Here is a 15,400-nt window from a genome sequence, read left to right as displayed (position 1 = left end):
CCTGAGGCCCATTGTCATGCCATTCATCCGCCGCCATCACCATGTTTCAGCATGATAATGCACAGCCCCATGTCGCAATGATCTGTACACAGTTCCTGGAGGCTGAAAATGTCCCAGTTCTTACATGGCCGGCGTACTCACCAGACATGTCACCCATTGAGCACGTTTGGGATGTGCTGGATCAATATGTACGACAGCATGTTCCAGTTCCCGCCAATATCCAGGAACTTCGCACAACCATCGAAGAGGAATGTGACAACATTCCACAGGCCACAATCAACAGCCTGCTCAATTCTATGAGAAGGAGATGTCATGCTGCATGAGGCAAATGGTGTTCACACCAGATACTGACTGGTTTTCCCTACTTTCTTTTTTAAAGGTATGTGACCAACAGATGCATATCTACATTACCAGTCATGTGAAATCCATCGATTAGGGCCTGATGACTGATCTCCTTGTATGAACTGTAATTCAATAAAATCTTTTGAAATGGTTGTTTTTATATATATTTTTATTCTGTATATTTAGCAGTCTTATGGCTTGGGGGTAGACTCTGTTCATGGTCCTTTTTGTTCCAGACTTGGTGCGTCAGTAGCGCTATGACTAAAGTGGATGGAGTCTGACAATTTTTAGGCCCTTCCTCTGACACCGCCTAGTATAGAGTTCTTGGATGGCAGGCTGTCTCATAGTCGTCGGTGATCAGGCCAACCACTCAGCAAACCTAATGATGGTGTTGGAGTTGTGCACTGCCACGCAGTCGTGGGTGAACAGGTGGGAACTAAGCATGTACCCCTGTGTTGTGTGGCAGGTGTGTTGTGGCCTTCCCTCACCACCTGAGGGCTTCCCGTCAGGATGTCCAGGATCCAGTTGCATTGAGAGGTGTTTAGTCTCAAGGTCCTGAGTTTAGCAATGAACTTGGAGGGCACTATGGTGTTGAACACTGAGCTATAGTCGATGAACAGCATTCTCACATAGGTGTTCCTCTTGTCCAGGTGGGAGAGGGCAGTGTGGAGCGGAATAGCGATTGCGTCGTCTGTAGATCTGTTGGTGCAGTATTTCTTTATTTTCCAAGCTATAGAACATAATATTTTACACGCAGCTGCTTTTTAAAGGACCAAATAGTTTGGTCTGCTTTGTTTTCATTTTTGCCATGAAAAAAATATTGTAATAGTAGTATCATCACAGGCCTAGTCACACCTCTGGTAGTCTGTGGGTTGGGTTGACATAAACAGGCAGAGATGTAAGAACTGGCTCAGAAGCAGGTCAACTCGACCTGCACTGCAACAGAGAAGACGCCAATATTGAGATGAGACTGTCAACCACAAGGCCTACATGACACAGACCATTAGGCATAGAATACTGTCATCCAATTAACTCCTGCACATGTGTTTTCATCTCTGCATGTTTGTTTGTCCACCCCTCCCCGGTTCTCCTGGCTGGTCTAATCATGTCAGTGTGTCTCTCTCCAGGCAGGATCTCAGTTGGAGCTGCTGAGTGAGGAGGAAACTTCCCGTGGGCCTCTCCTCCAGGCCTGTCTGCACACCATGGCCCTCATCTACACCTCCCTGCTGGCTAAGAACCCCCTCCGTAGGGCCAGCGCCAGGTACACCTACTCTCCTCAGCACATCTTCCTCTCCCTCAGTCTCTGGAGAGCTACAGGGTGTGCAGGCTTTTGTTCCAGCCCAGCACAACCACAACCGATTCAACTGCTGATCAACACCTTAATGAGTTGAACAGGTGTGTTAGTGCTGGGTTGGAAGTGGGACAAAAGCCCACATATCCAGGACCAAGTATTGTGAAAACGGCTCTACTCTTTTATTTTTATTTTTAAAGAAGACTAGCAAACAAGGTATAGAATCGCTACAGTAACGTAAACACTGAATCTACTTGTTCTCTCTCGGCAGTGCCCTGAGCTCTGTACCGGACTGGCTGCAGGAGCAGACTGTCATCTGTCTATCCGCGTGCCTGTCGGACAGTCTGGCCACTGTGGGCTCAGACCACAGCTCATACTCTCACCTAATAGACTCTATCACAGCTTGTCTAGATGCCTTCCCTCTCGGTACGTATGAAATCCCCTTGTTTAGACTGTCTCTTGTGTTTGGTATAATTTGAATAAGATGCGCGTTTTAATGCTCTATTGCCTTTCAGGTGAGAGGTGTATACACAGGCTGCTAGCAGAGGGTGAGTGCTTTGTGGATCAGTTTTAGGTTTATATCAAGCCTGCTCAGGACGGTGAGCTCAAGCACAGAAACGTAGTTCGTTGATCTCTTTGGATAATATGCCTCTCCTTCTGTTCTCCCCAGTGTTACCGTTCCTCCATAAGGCCTTGAGTGAATACCTCCAACTCAACAGGTAAGAGCGGCTGTGCTGCTAAATCCCACAGGACGGCAGGCCTGCCTTCCAGACCGGTACGAAAACACCTGGTTCAACTAATAAAGGTCTTCATTCGTTGATACGTTAAATTAGCTGTGTTAGTGCTGGGCTTAAACCAAAACCTGCACCCCCCCCCCACACACATGTAGAGCGTGCCCTCTGACTGACTGTGTGCTTGTCGCCCCCTGCTGTCTCCTCAGTGGTCTAGCAGGTCGCCATGTGGTCCAGGCCCAGCTCATGCACTCGTGTCTGGCTGCGGTGAAGGCCTCCATGCTGGTGGTGCAGAGGTCCCAGGAGCTCATCAGCTCTGCCCTACAGGCAGTTAATCCTCACTGCACCCTGCAGCTCACCCTCAGTGGCCTACTGGACTGCTACACACACATCCTCACAGATGGTGAGGACTGTGTTACACTAGGGGTTTATTCACAAGGAACCAAATGGAAGCCAACAGAACGAAACAAGGAGGGACCTACCTGAATTTTTCCAATAAACTCTCGTTTTCGTTGCAAAACGTTGTCAGTTTGTAGTAAACCATTTCCGTTGAAAAACGTTTTTCAACTGTTTGCTGTGGCTTGGTCTGAATGAATACAGCCCTCGTTACTCAACATCAGCTCATAAAGTCTGGGCACTGAGCATCCGACTCTTTCCATATATCTCATTATCTCCCCTCTCTCTCGTCTGCCCCCTCCCCCCACCAGAGAACTTCCTGCAGGCGGTGCAGAGCACGGCTGGCATGGCAGTGGTCCTGCTGACCCGGTCTGTCATGGGGAGTGGAGATGGAGTGGCCGCAGTGGTGAGTGACCCCTACACCCAAAACACTCACAAGTACCATGAATTAATTATTTTGGGTTGTTCATTTATACTAGTAATGGCCATGATGATGAATGATGGAACTTTTTGTCTGTCTGTTTCTGTATGTTTTTCTGTCACTGTCCATCTGCCTGTCCAGGTGGCAGGTCTCCTGCAAGTTTCAGAGCAGAGTGGTGAGTGCGCCCCCGTGTGGCTGACACAGAGCTGTAGGGGGCTGTATGACAGTGGCCGTCCCGCGGGGGTGTCCCTCTACCTGTGTCATGGGGCCCTGGCTATGCTAAACTGGAGAGGGGCAACCCAGGGGCCACAGAGGGAACAGCTGCTGCTGCTGGTTCCTCACACACTGCTGGCGCTGGACACCAGGTTAGACACATACACGCAGACATGCCGCACAGACACACATGTATGCAAACATACTCACACTTGTGCGATTGCTAACACCCAAATGGTTGTCATTTTGGTTGACTATTGTTCTGTCTGTCTCTGTGTGTGTGTGTTTGTAGTGTAAAGGAGTCCAGCACAGCCATGGTGGTAGCCCGCGTGCTGACCCTGTGGAGCGGAGCTGCCTTGGAAAGCCTGCAGGGTGGGCTGTCGTCTCCCCCAGGCCTGCTTCACGACTCCCTTCGTGGGGGCTCAGAGCTCCAGGGGCACCTGCTGGAGCACGTCTACACCCACTGGGAGCACCCCTTGGATGGGGTCCGCCACCAGACCCGCGCCCTCTTCAAGAACCTCCTCCTCCTGCACCAGCACTGCAGCCCTCTAGCCTTTTCTGACCCCTACAGGGACCCATACTTTACCCAGCTAACCCACAACCTGCTGGGCCTGGAGTGGCACCAGAGAGGGAAGTATGGCTCTCTGGCCTGCCTGGTGGAGCTCCTAGGGGCAGGGTACCTGTTGGCTCTGGACCCCCAGCTGCCCTCACGTCTCCTGGGCTTGATGGGGGACCAGACCCTGGCACCTTACGCTAGCGACCTGCTAGAGAGGCTGTTTGTCAGTCACAAGGCCCAGCTGGTTGAGGAAGGTGGCACAGGGGCCACAGAGGCGGGCATGGAGAGGTGGCACCAGACCTGGGTGACCCCATTGCTTCAGGTGCTGTGTAGAGCCAGGCTGGACCAGACCACCTATATCCTGGATTATTTCCTTCCCAAACTGCTGCGCTGTTCCCCCTCCAGTCTGGCCCACATGGTACATGCCCTACAGGCCACCCCACCCTGCAGCGCAGGTAGATATAAATGTACACACACGCACGCATACCAGGGGTCGTGTTAATGCATGATTCTGTTTTTCACTCAGAAAGGGAAAGATATATGTTGCTGTGTTTTTATAAACGCAAATTTATTTTATTTTTATTTAATTTATTTATTTCACCTTTATTTAACCAGGTAGGCAAGTTGAGAACAAGTTCTCATTTACAATTGCGACCTGGCCAAGATAAAGCAAAGCAGTTCGACACATACAACGACACAGTTACACATGGAGTAAAACAAACATACAGTCAATAATACAGTATAAACAAGTCTTTATACGATGTGAGCAAATGAGGTGAGATAAGGGAGGTAAAGGCAAAGGCCATGGTGGCAAAGTAAATACAATATAGCAAGTAAAACACTGGAATGGTAGATTTGCAATGGAAGAATCTGCAAAGTAGAAATAAAAATAATGGGGTGCAAAGGAGCAAAATAAATAAATAAATTAAATACAGTAGGGAAAGAGGTAGTTGTTTGGGATAAATTATAGGTGGGCTATGTACAGGTGCAGTAATCTGTGAGCTTGCTCTGACAGTTGGTGCTTAAAGTTAGTGAGGGAGATAAGTGTTTCCAGTTTCAGATATTTTTGTAGTTCGTTCCAGTCATTGGCAGCAGAGAACTGGAAGGAGAGGCGGCCAAAGAAAGAATTTGTTTTGGGGGTGACTAGAGAGATATACCTGCTGGAGCGTGTGCTACAGGTGGGAGATGCTATGGTGACCAGCGAGCTGAGATAAGGGGGGACTTTACCTAGCAGGGTCTTGTAGATGACATGGAGCCAGTGGGTTTGGCGACGAGTATGAAGCGAGGGCCAGCCAACGAGAGCGTACAGGTCACAATGGTGGGTAGTATATGGGGCTTTGGTGACAAAACGGATTGCACTGTGATAGACTGCATCCAATTTGTTGAGTAGGGTATTGGAGGCTATTTTGTAAATGACATCGCCAAAGTCGGGGATTGGTAGGATTGTCAGTTTTACAAGGGTATGTTTGGCAGCATGAGTGAAGGATGCTTTGTTGTGAAATAGGAAGCCAATTATAGATTTAACTTTGGATTGGAGATGTTTGATATGGGTCTGGAAGGAGAGTTTACAGTCTAACCAGACACCTAAGTATTTGTAGTTGTCCACGTATTCCAAGTCAGAGCCGTCCAGAGTAGTGATGTTGGACAGGTGGGCAGGTGCAGGTAGCGATCGGTTGAAGAGTATGCATTTAGTTTTACTTGTATTTAAGAGCAATTGGAGGCCACGGAAGGAGAGTTGTATGGCATTGAAGCTTGCCTGGAGGGCTGTTAACTCAGTGTCCAAAGAAGGGCCAGAAGTATACAGAATGGTGTCGTCTGCGTAGAGGTGGATCAGAGACCCACCAGCAGCAAGAGCGCCCTCATTGATGTATACAGACGAGAGTCGGTCCAAGAATTGAACCCTGTGGCACCCCCATAGACTGCCAGAGGTCCGGACAGCAGACCCTCCGATTTGACACACTGAACTCTATCAGAGAAGTAGTTGGTGAACCAGGCGAGGCAATCATTTGAGAAACCAAGGCTGTAGAGTCTGCCGATGAGGATGTGGTGATTGACAGAGTCGAACGCCTTGGCCAGATCAATGAATACGGCTGCACATTAATGTTTCTTATCGATGGCGGTTAAGATATCGTTTAGGACCTTGAGCGTGCCTGAGGTGCACCCATGACCAGCTCTGAAACCAGATTGCATAGCAGAGAAGGTATGGTGAGATTCGAAATGGTCGGTAATCTGTTTGTTGACTTGGCTTTCGAAGACCTTAGAAAGTCATCGTAGGATAGATATAGGTCTGTAGCAGTTTGGGTCAAGAGTGTCCCCCCCTTTGAAGAGGGGATGACTGCAGCTGCTTTCCAATCTTTGGGAATCTCAGACGACATGAATGAGGTTGAACAGGCTAGTAATAGGGGTGGCAACAATTTCGGCAGATAATTTTTTTAAAGAAAGGGTCCAGATTGTCCAGCCCGGCTGATTTGTAGGGGTCTAGATTTTGCAGCTCTTTCAGAACATCAGCTGAACGGATTTGGGAGAAGGCGAAATGGGGAAGGCTTGGGCGAATTGCTGTGGGGGGTGCAGTGCTGTTGACCGGGGTAGGAGTAGCCAGGTGGAAAGCATGGCCAGCCGTAGAAAAATGCTTATTGAAATTCTCAATTATGGTGGATTTATCAGTGGTGACCGTGTTTCCTATCTTCAGTGCAGTGGGCAGCTGGGAGCAGGTGTTCTTATTCTCCATGGACTTTACAGTGTCCCAGAACTTTTTTGAGTTAGTGTTGCAGGAAGCAAATTTCTGCTTGAAAAAGCTAGCCTTGGCTTTTCTAACTGCCTGTGTATAATGGTTTCTAGCTTCCCTGAACAACTGCATATCACGGGGGCTGTTCGATGCTAATGCAGAATGCCATGGGATGTTTTTGTGTTGGTTAAGGGCAGTCAGGTCTGGGGAGAACCAAGGGCTATATCTGTTCCTGGTTCTAAATTTCTTGAATGGGGCATGTTTATTTAAGATGGTTAGGAAGGCATTTAAAAAAATTATCCAGGCATCCTCCACTGACGGGATGAGATCAATATCCTTCCAGGATACCCCGGCCAGGTCGATTAGAAAGACCTGCTCGCTGAAGTGTTTCATGGAGCGTTTGACAGTGATGAGTGGAGGTCGTTTGACCGCTGACCCATTACGGATGCAGGCAATGAGGCAGTGATCGGTGAGATCTTGGTTGAAGACAGCAGAGGTGTATTTAGAGGGCAAGTTGGTTAGGATGATATCTATGAGGGTACCCGTGTTTATGGTAGGTTCATTGATAATTTGTGTGAGATTGAGGGCATCAAGTTTAGATTGTAGGATGGCTGGGGTGTTAAGCATGTTCCAGTTTAGGTCGCCAAGCAGCACGAGCTCTGAAGATAGATGGGGGGCAATCAGTTCACATATGGTGTCCAGAGCACAGCTGGGGCAGAGGGTGGTCTATAGCAGGCGGCAACGGTGAGAGACCTGTTTTTAGAGAAGTGGGTTTTTAAAAGTAGAAGTTCAAATTGTTTGGGTACAGACCTGGATAGTAGGATAGAACTCTGCAGGCTATCTTTGAGGTATATTGCAACACTGCCCCCTTTGGCATTTCTATCTTGTCTGAAAGTGTTGTAGTTCGGGATTAAAATTTCAGAATTTTTGTCTGTCTTCCTAAGCCAGGATTCAGACACAGCTAGAACATCCGGGTTGGCAGAGTGCTAAAGCAGTGAATAGAACAAACTTAGGGAGGAGGCTTCTAATGTTAACATGCATGAAACCAAGGCTATTATGGTTACAGAAGTCGTCAAAAGAGAGCGCCTGGTGGATAGGAGTGGAGCTAGGCACTACAGGGCCTGGATTCACCTCTACATCGCCAGAGGAACAGAGGAGTAAAATAAGGGTACGGCTAAAAGCAATAAGAATTGGTTGTCTAGAACGTCTGGAACAGAGAGTAAAAGGAGGTTTCTGGGGGCGATAAAATTGCATCAAGGTATAATGTACAGACAAAGGTATGGTAGGATGTGAATACAGTGGAGGTAAACCTAGGTATTGAGTGATGAAGAGAGCGATATTGTCTCTAGAAACATCATTGAAACCAGGAGATGTCATTGCATGTGTGGGTGGTGGAACTAATAGGTTGGATAAGGTATAGTGAGCAGGACTAGAGGCTCTACAGTGAAATAAGCCAATAAACACTAACCAGAACAGCAATGGACAAGGCGTATTGACATTAAGGAGAGGTATGCTTAGTCGAGTGATCAAAAGGGTCCAGTGAGTAGAGAGGTTGGTTGGGGGTCACGGCGATTTAGACAACACAAAATGTTTCTTATTGTAAATTCTGTTTGGCTTCAGTCAGTTCACTCCCCATCGTAAATGTAGAAGCACTAATTTCATGCTTCAGTTGCACTTCTCCACAGAGATGAAATATATTAGCTCTCATCACATGTAGGATACTTTTCTATGCTACTTTTTTCCGGTGTAGTTTTTCTTGGGTAGCAAGTTAAAATGCAGGTAACTTCAACCAAAACATCAGGAAATGCAGCTGGCTAAATTCTTTCTATGATAAACATTAGAAATATGATGGCCAATAATCATTTTTGAAAAAATAAATACTTTGCTTTTTCATCGTAAGTACATTTGTGTGGCTGCTAGCCAAATAGCTTTGCACTTCCGTTGTCATCTGATGAAAATGATTTTCTGCCGGATGTGTTGCGCTTAATGTAATTTGTGTGAAGGAAAACTGTAGACGCACACCCCTTATTACTCTATTTAAGCCCAAAAATGGTTTATAACAAAGATTCTTTTGTTGGTCTGTGTTTTGAAAATGCACATTTCTGAAAGCTAATGTGACCCATGCATACACATCCCTATATATATACAAAATGTCATAAATAAAACAAAACATTGATAGAATTTTTTGTTGTGGTGTATGTTTAGGACCTCCGGGCAGTAGGGGTGCTTTGGGTGCTCTGATGACGTGTCTGCGTGCAGCACGTGCCCAGGGGGTGGTCCAGTCAGAGGAGGGGCTGTGGGGGGGACTTGTACCCCTCTTTCTGCTCCGTCAGGCTCTGGTTCACAAACACGACCAGGTGAGGAAGGAGCTGTGTGTGTATATACATGCATGCATGCATGCATGCATGCATGCATACATACATACATACATACATACATACATACATACATACATACATACATACATACATACATACATACATACATACATACATACATACATACATACATACATACATACATACATACATACATACATACATACATACATACATACATACATACATACATACATACATACAGTTGAAGTTGTAAGTTTACATACACTTAGGTTGGAGTCATTAAAACTCGTTTTTCAACCACTCAAGTCAGATAGGACAGTAATTTTTCCAACAATTGTTTACAGACAGATTGTTTCACTTATTCACTGTATCACAATTCCAGTGGGTCAGAAGTTTGCATACATGAAGTTGACTGACTGTGCCTTTAAACAGCTTGGAAAATTCCAGAAAATTCAGTTCCTCTTTGCTTGATATCATGGGAAAATCAAAAGAAATCAGCCAAGACCTCAGAAAAACCTCCAAGTCTGGTTCATCCTTGGGAGCAATTTCCAAACACCTGAAGGTACCACATTCAACTGTACAAACAATAGTACGCAAGTATAACACCATGGGACCAAGCAGCCATCATACCGCTCAGGAAGGAGACGCGTTCTGTCATCTGGTGATGAACGTACTTTGATGAGAGAAGTCCAAATCAATCCCAGAACAACAGCAAAGGACCTTGTGAAGATGCTGGAGGAAACCGGTACAAAAGTATCTATATCCACAGTAAAACTATTTATCGATATAATCTGAAAGTCCGCTCAGCAAGGAAGAAGCCACTGCTCCATAACCACCATTAAAAAAAGCCAGACTACGGTTTGCAACAGCACATAGGGACACAGATCATACTTTTTGGAGAAATGTCCTCTGGTCTGATGAAACAAAAATAGAACTGTTTGGCCATAATGACCATTGTTACATTTCGTGGTACCTTCAGCCACTGAGTTTGAAGGTCATCCTTGAAATACATCCTCAGGTACATCTCCAATAGGCTAATTGACATAATTTGAGTCAATCAGAAGCTTCTAAAGCCATGACGTCATTTTCTGGAATTTTCCAAGCTGTTTAAAGGCACAGTCAAATAAGTGTATTTTAAACTTCTGACCTACTGGAATTGTGATACAGTGAAATCTGTCTAAACAATTGTTGGAAAAACTACTTGTCATGCACAAAGTAGATGTCCTAACTGACTTGCCAAAACTATAGTTTAACAAGAAATGTGTAAATTGGTTGATACACTTAGTTTGGAGTCATTAACTTATTTATGTAAACTTCTGACTTCAACTATATATACGTACACACATATACACTGTGTGTGTGTTAATAATGTCATTCTTTGTCATCTCAGGTGCGAATGGACGCTCTTGGGTTATTGTGCGAGAGTCATCGTCGCACAGAGGTTCTGACATCGCAGGAAATGGAGCTGCTTCATCACTTCCTGCCCTCCAGTCTAAACAGCCAATCACCAGGAGTCAGGCAGCTGACTGTCAGCCTGCTCAAAAAGGTCAGACACTGCTTTTTAATCCATTATTGTGTTATACATTAATAGGCATTGCAGAGACCCAGATTGTGATTACGCATGCTCCTGGACTAAAGCACTTTCAATGAATTGCCTATTGAAAGTCCTTTTTAGTCTAGGTGTAGACTGACAAGTAGATATCTATTGATTTGTGTGTGTAGCTGCTGTGCAGAGTGAAGGACAGTGGTCAGTCACTGCAGAGGAGGCTGGTCCAGGAGAGAGACCAGGGACAGAAGGACAGAGACCAATACATACTGGACACGTACAAGGTACACTATGATCACGGGTTGAGTTATATAGGGCTCAATGTTCTGTACCATGTATCCTCAGTGGGGAAGACACTGATGGCAATGTTTGGGGAGATGGGAGGGAGAGTTTCAACCTAAAATGCTCTGTATATAACATGGGTGAATGTGTGCTCAGGAGTTCCTGTGTTGGCTGTGTGAGAGCCTGTTCGGTGTGCTTCTCCCCGGGGCCTCCTTCTCCACCTGCCTGACAGCCCTCCACCTGCTGTGCCAGCTGGCCCACCTCTTCACCTTCAACACTGGTACTGTACACACACACTTTACATTATCTTCTCCATCTTTATAATTCTTATCACTGTAATCATATACCTCGCTCTGTCTGTGGCGCGCTCTGTCTGTCGCGCGCTCTGTCTGTTGCGCTCTCAGGGTCTGATGTGTTTGCTCTGGGAGAGATGGTGACCCCTGCACAAGCGCAGAATGTCCTCTACTGCGTTGCCAGCAACTTCCTGGAGGTCAAGCAGCTGGCCTCCGCGTTGCTACGGCAACTCCCTCCGTCTGCCGTGGGGCTGCAGGTCAGTGAGACGAGCTTCGATGGTTCCGTAGACCTGCCCTTGGTCATACCTGCAGAGTTGTGTACACTATGCTATATCTCACTTTATGTACACACAACACATACACCTTCACACTGTAGTGTGGTTAGTGGGACATTAACCTGTACCTCTAAACTCAAGTCTGGATTGAAACTTAGATGGTTTAATCAAAGAGTTGGCCGACTGGAGATCTTGAATGTGTGTGTCAGATTGAAGTTGTGGTGTACTTATGGCTGCTTTATCCATTACCCCCCCCCATATAGGAGCCAGGCAGGATGCAGACTCTGCTCCAGGCAGCTTTGGACCTCAGCACCAGCACCAAGCCTTTTGACAGTGTCACGGCTGCCCACCTCTTCAACCTGTTCCTTCGCCAGCCTGCCCTGCCCCAGGCCCTGTTGCTCTGTGCCCAGGAGCAGGGCATCTCCTTCCAGCCTCCTGTTCTAACCCAGCCCCAGGCTTTTGAGGCCCTCATCCTGGAGACAAACACTCTGGCAGGTAATGCTGATATTGATTTGGTTTCTCTTCTTAAAATCAAAGCACTTTGCATTGTATGGGGTTGCATTGAAGTTATTTTAACTGCACCGGCTGTCATATTCCACATCTCACAGATATTGCTCAGTGCTTGTGTAGCCGATGTGAAATGGCTAGCTAGTTAGCAGTGGTGCGTGCTAGTGGCATTTCAATCGGTGACGTCACTTGCTCTGAGACCTTGAAGTAGTGGTTCCCTTTGCTCTGCAAGGGCCGCAGCTTTTGTGGAGCGATGGGTAACGGTGCTTCGAGGGTGACTGTTGACGTGTGCAGAGCGTCCCTGGTTCGCGCCCAGGTCGGGGCGAGGGGACTGGTGTAAAGTCTGTACTGTTACACTTGCAGTAATTGACATGACCATGCTATACTGTGGTGTGATTGTGTGTGTTTTGTTTCAGTGGTGCAGTACTTGTTGCTGTGTCTGAAGACTGAGGTGGTGAAGGCAGAGTCGTCTCTCCTGCTGGCGGCAGCCTCCTACCCTCTCTACGGCCGAGCCCACTGTATCACTGCTGCCTTACAGCAACTCAACACCGGGTGAGGACACACGCGTGCGCACACACACTCTTGTCTTAGTCAGTCTGTGTGTATTGTTTATCTTGTTTGTTGCCGTGCGTTTGTGTGTCCAGGTGTCTGACTCTGACAGGCCAGTGGAGGAATGTGATGTCAGAGCTCATCACAGTGTCCTATAGGATGTCTGACGTAGTGTCACCTGTCGTCCAGAGCTCCTCCCCCGAAGGCCTCATCCCCATGGATACAGACTCAGGTCAGCACCTCTGGTCTAGATTAGTGAGTGATGATGCCTCATAACTAGTGCCCAGAGTTGGTTTTTGGTAAGGGAAAAACACCTGACAAGGCCGATGGTGTATTAACAGTGTGTGTGTGCCTGTTCTCAGAAACGTCCGCTGGTCTGCAGAGGATCCTGCAGGAGATACAGCCTCGCGACACCAACGACTTTTTCACCAGCGTCAGAGAACTGGACACCGAGCCGTCTGGACAGGAGAACGGACCTGCGGACCCCACAGACAGACCACAGCATGACAGCACAGGTCAGCAATACACATTTCCGCTCACTCACTGAACTAGGATATATCATGTCAACATGTTGTGCTGCTGCTGTGTCTTTTGTGTTCTATCAGACTCTTCAGACACAGCAGATGAGGGGTGAAACACCGACCCCGTCAGGACAGAACCGGTACTACAGCCATGTGTTTCACCACCCCTCACCTGCTGGGACAGTTGTTATGCACTATTAGTGGATACAACAGTGAAAATATTTTTTTTGTCATTACCCATTCCAGAAAGCTTTTGGGTGGGTCATGTGCTGTGATGTCCAGTGTATTTTCAGTGCGCATCTGCGTGTGTTGTAGGTGGTAGTGGTGAGGGCTACAGGGTGACCGCTCAGATGGTGTTGGTGTGCTGCTGGAGGAGTATGAAGGAGGTGTCCATGGTGCTGGGTCAAGTGTGTCAGAGCCTCCCCTTACAGACCTCCAGCAAACACTCTGACCAGGGGCTCATCACCGAGGAGCAGGTGAGAGACAGACACACACTTAAACGTGAACTCAATGCCATCTCGTTTACCCGAATATGTAAGGACAGCCTGACACCCAGTGGATACACGCTTGAACAAAATACCAGTAGAACACACAATCCCAGTTAACTGTATGTTGTTGTTTATATCCAGACACATACACACGCCAACACACTCCGCTTTCCCATCATGGATGTGGGCCTGGAGGTCGTGTTTGGGGATGGCAACGCATGTTTACTGTCGTGAAAATCTTCAATTAGCATCCGCCCTCATTAGCGGAACGCTTTCATTTTAGGACGACCTGCTGTTTTAACGGCCACAATTGCCTCGTTTCCCAACTTTCCTCGCATTCTTTCCAAATCACTTCCATTACCGCCCGACCCGCTCCTGAATAGATAAATGCTAAAAACACTCCGGCCCTCCCCCCCACCCCCTGTTCTCTCTGGCCACATAGCAAAACACCAACAGACAGCCTGCTCAGTGCTCAGACACCCCCTACCTCACTCCCTTACCCCAGGCCAGCACTGTCAAATAGGCTGTAGCGTTTATGTCCGCTTGATCTCATGTTGTCTCTTTTTGGTCTCGTCTCCTTCTGTGTTGTGTGCACCTTCCCATTTACACCAGAGATCTGAATATAATGAAGAGATGCTCATGTCTCCGTCTTAACAATGGGAGTCATCCCAAAGGCGGGAATACAGGGGACGAGCTTAGTTCCAAAACAAGCCCATAGAAACACATTGGGCTTATTTCAGACAGATTTTGGCGAGAGAAACTTCTCCCTTTGCTTCTTCCTCTCAGTTTACACACACACCAAGCCCCTCCCCCTGCCACTCACGCCAACAAAGTTGAGAGATCACTTCTTCCTCTCAGTTTACACACACACACCAAGCCCCTCCCCCTGCCACTCACGCCAACAAAGTTGAGAGATCACTTCTTCCTCTCTGACGATCTGTTTCAACTCGCTACTTGCATTTGAGTCTTGGTCCAACAGAATCGGTCACATAGACCCTGAAACACATTGAGGCAATATTTTACTGTTATAGATGAGAGGATAAACTGTTTGTCTCAACTACTCAAATAGTGCGCAGCGCAGACACTACTAAAACAAGTTTTAATGAACATTGATTCTGGAAAGTGAATGCTCAGGTTGACGTCCGCAGCATTGCGGTTCCATCTTCCGCTAGCAGCATTTTAGCCAAATACTGTTATGCTATCTGTCTAGTATGTGTTTTATAAATGTGCAGTAAGTATAAAACACATTTATATAAGGATTTGGCACCTCCACACTCTGAGAAAAAAATGTAGGCCACTTGATTTTGACATCTGAAGTGGACAGGTTAGCATGCTGTTCAAACAGTTGGTTCCCACATATGCTGAGCCCTTGTTGGCTGCTTTTCCTTAACTCTGCGGTCCAACTTAACCCAATTGAGATGGTCTGGGATAAGGTCGGGATTGTGGAGGCCAGGTCATGTGATGCAGCACTCCACATTGAGTCGTGCATAAGAACAGACCTTAGCCGTGGTACATTGGCCATATACCACACCCCCTCGTGCCTTATTGCTTAAATATACAGTACCAGTCAAAAGTTTGGACACAACTACTCATTCAAGGTTTTTCTTTATTTTTTACTGTTTTCTACATTGTAGGATAATAGTGAAGACATCAAAATGATGAAATAACACATGGAATCATGTAGTAACAAAAAAAAGAGTTAAATAAATCTAAATATATTTTAATTTGAGATTCTTCAAAGTAGCCACCCTTTGCCTTGATGACTACTTTGCACACACTTCTCATTCTCTCAACCAGCTTCATGAGGTAGTCGCCTGGAATGCATTTCAATTAACAGGTGTGCCTTGTTAACAGTTAATTTGTGGTCTTTCTTTCCTTAATGTGTTTGAGACAATCAGTTGTGTTGTGACGGGTAGGGGTGG

General features: G+C 46.8%; 1 protein-coding gene across 1 annotated transcript in view; it reads left to right on the top strand.

The window, feature by feature from the left end:
• Positions 1–15,400, top strand: part of thada (THADA armadillo repeat containing) — a 121,990-nt gene that overhangs the window by 3,682 nt on the left and 102,908 nt on the right. Inside the window, exons 4-21 of the mRNA XM_046358893.1 lie at positions 1,470–1,603; positions 1,905–2,059; positions 2,149–2,181; positions 2,304–2,352; positions 2,574–2,767; positions 3,072–3,166; positions 3,323–3,546; positions 3,687–4,405; positions 8,881–9,032; positions 10,408–10,563; positions 10,740–10,847; positions 11,002–11,125; positions 11,250–11,395; positions 11,677–11,908; positions 12,337–12,472; positions 12,565–12,701; positions 12,832–12,984; positions 13,306–13,466. Of these exons, the coding sequence (XP_046214849.1) occupies positions 1,470–1,603; positions 1,905–2,059; positions 2,149–2,181; positions 2,304–2,352; positions 2,574–2,767; positions 3,072–3,166; positions 3,323–3,546; positions 3,687–4,405; positions 8,881–9,032; positions 10,408–10,563; positions 10,740–10,847; positions 11,002–11,125; positions 11,250–11,395; positions 11,677–11,908; positions 12,337–12,472; positions 12,565–12,701; positions 12,832–12,984; positions 13,306–13,466 (3,108 nt within the window). The remainder of the gene's footprint in view (positions 1–1,469; positions 1,604–1,904; positions 2,060–2,148; positions 2,182–2,303; positions 2,353–2,573; positions 2,768–3,071; positions 3,167–3,322; positions 3,547–3,686; positions 4,406–8,880; positions 9,033–10,407; positions 10,564–10,739; positions 10,848–11,001; positions 11,126–11,249; positions 11,396–11,676; positions 11,909–12,336; positions 12,473–12,564; positions 12,702–12,831; positions 12,985–13,305; positions 13,467–15,400) is intronic.

This window comes from Oncorhynchus gorbuscha, linkage group LG08 (genome assembly GCF_021184085.1).
Source record: "Oncorhynchus gorbuscha isolate QuinsamMale2020 ecotype Even-year linkage group LG08, OgorEven_v1.0, whole genome shotgun sequence".
Lineage (NCBI taxonomy): Eukaryota > Metazoa > Chordata > Actinopteri > Salmoniformes > Salmonidae > Oncorhynchus > Oncorhynchus gorbuscha.
The sequence above is the reverse complement of the archived record's forward strand: the minus strand, read 5'-3'. Positions and strand labels throughout refer to the sequence as shown.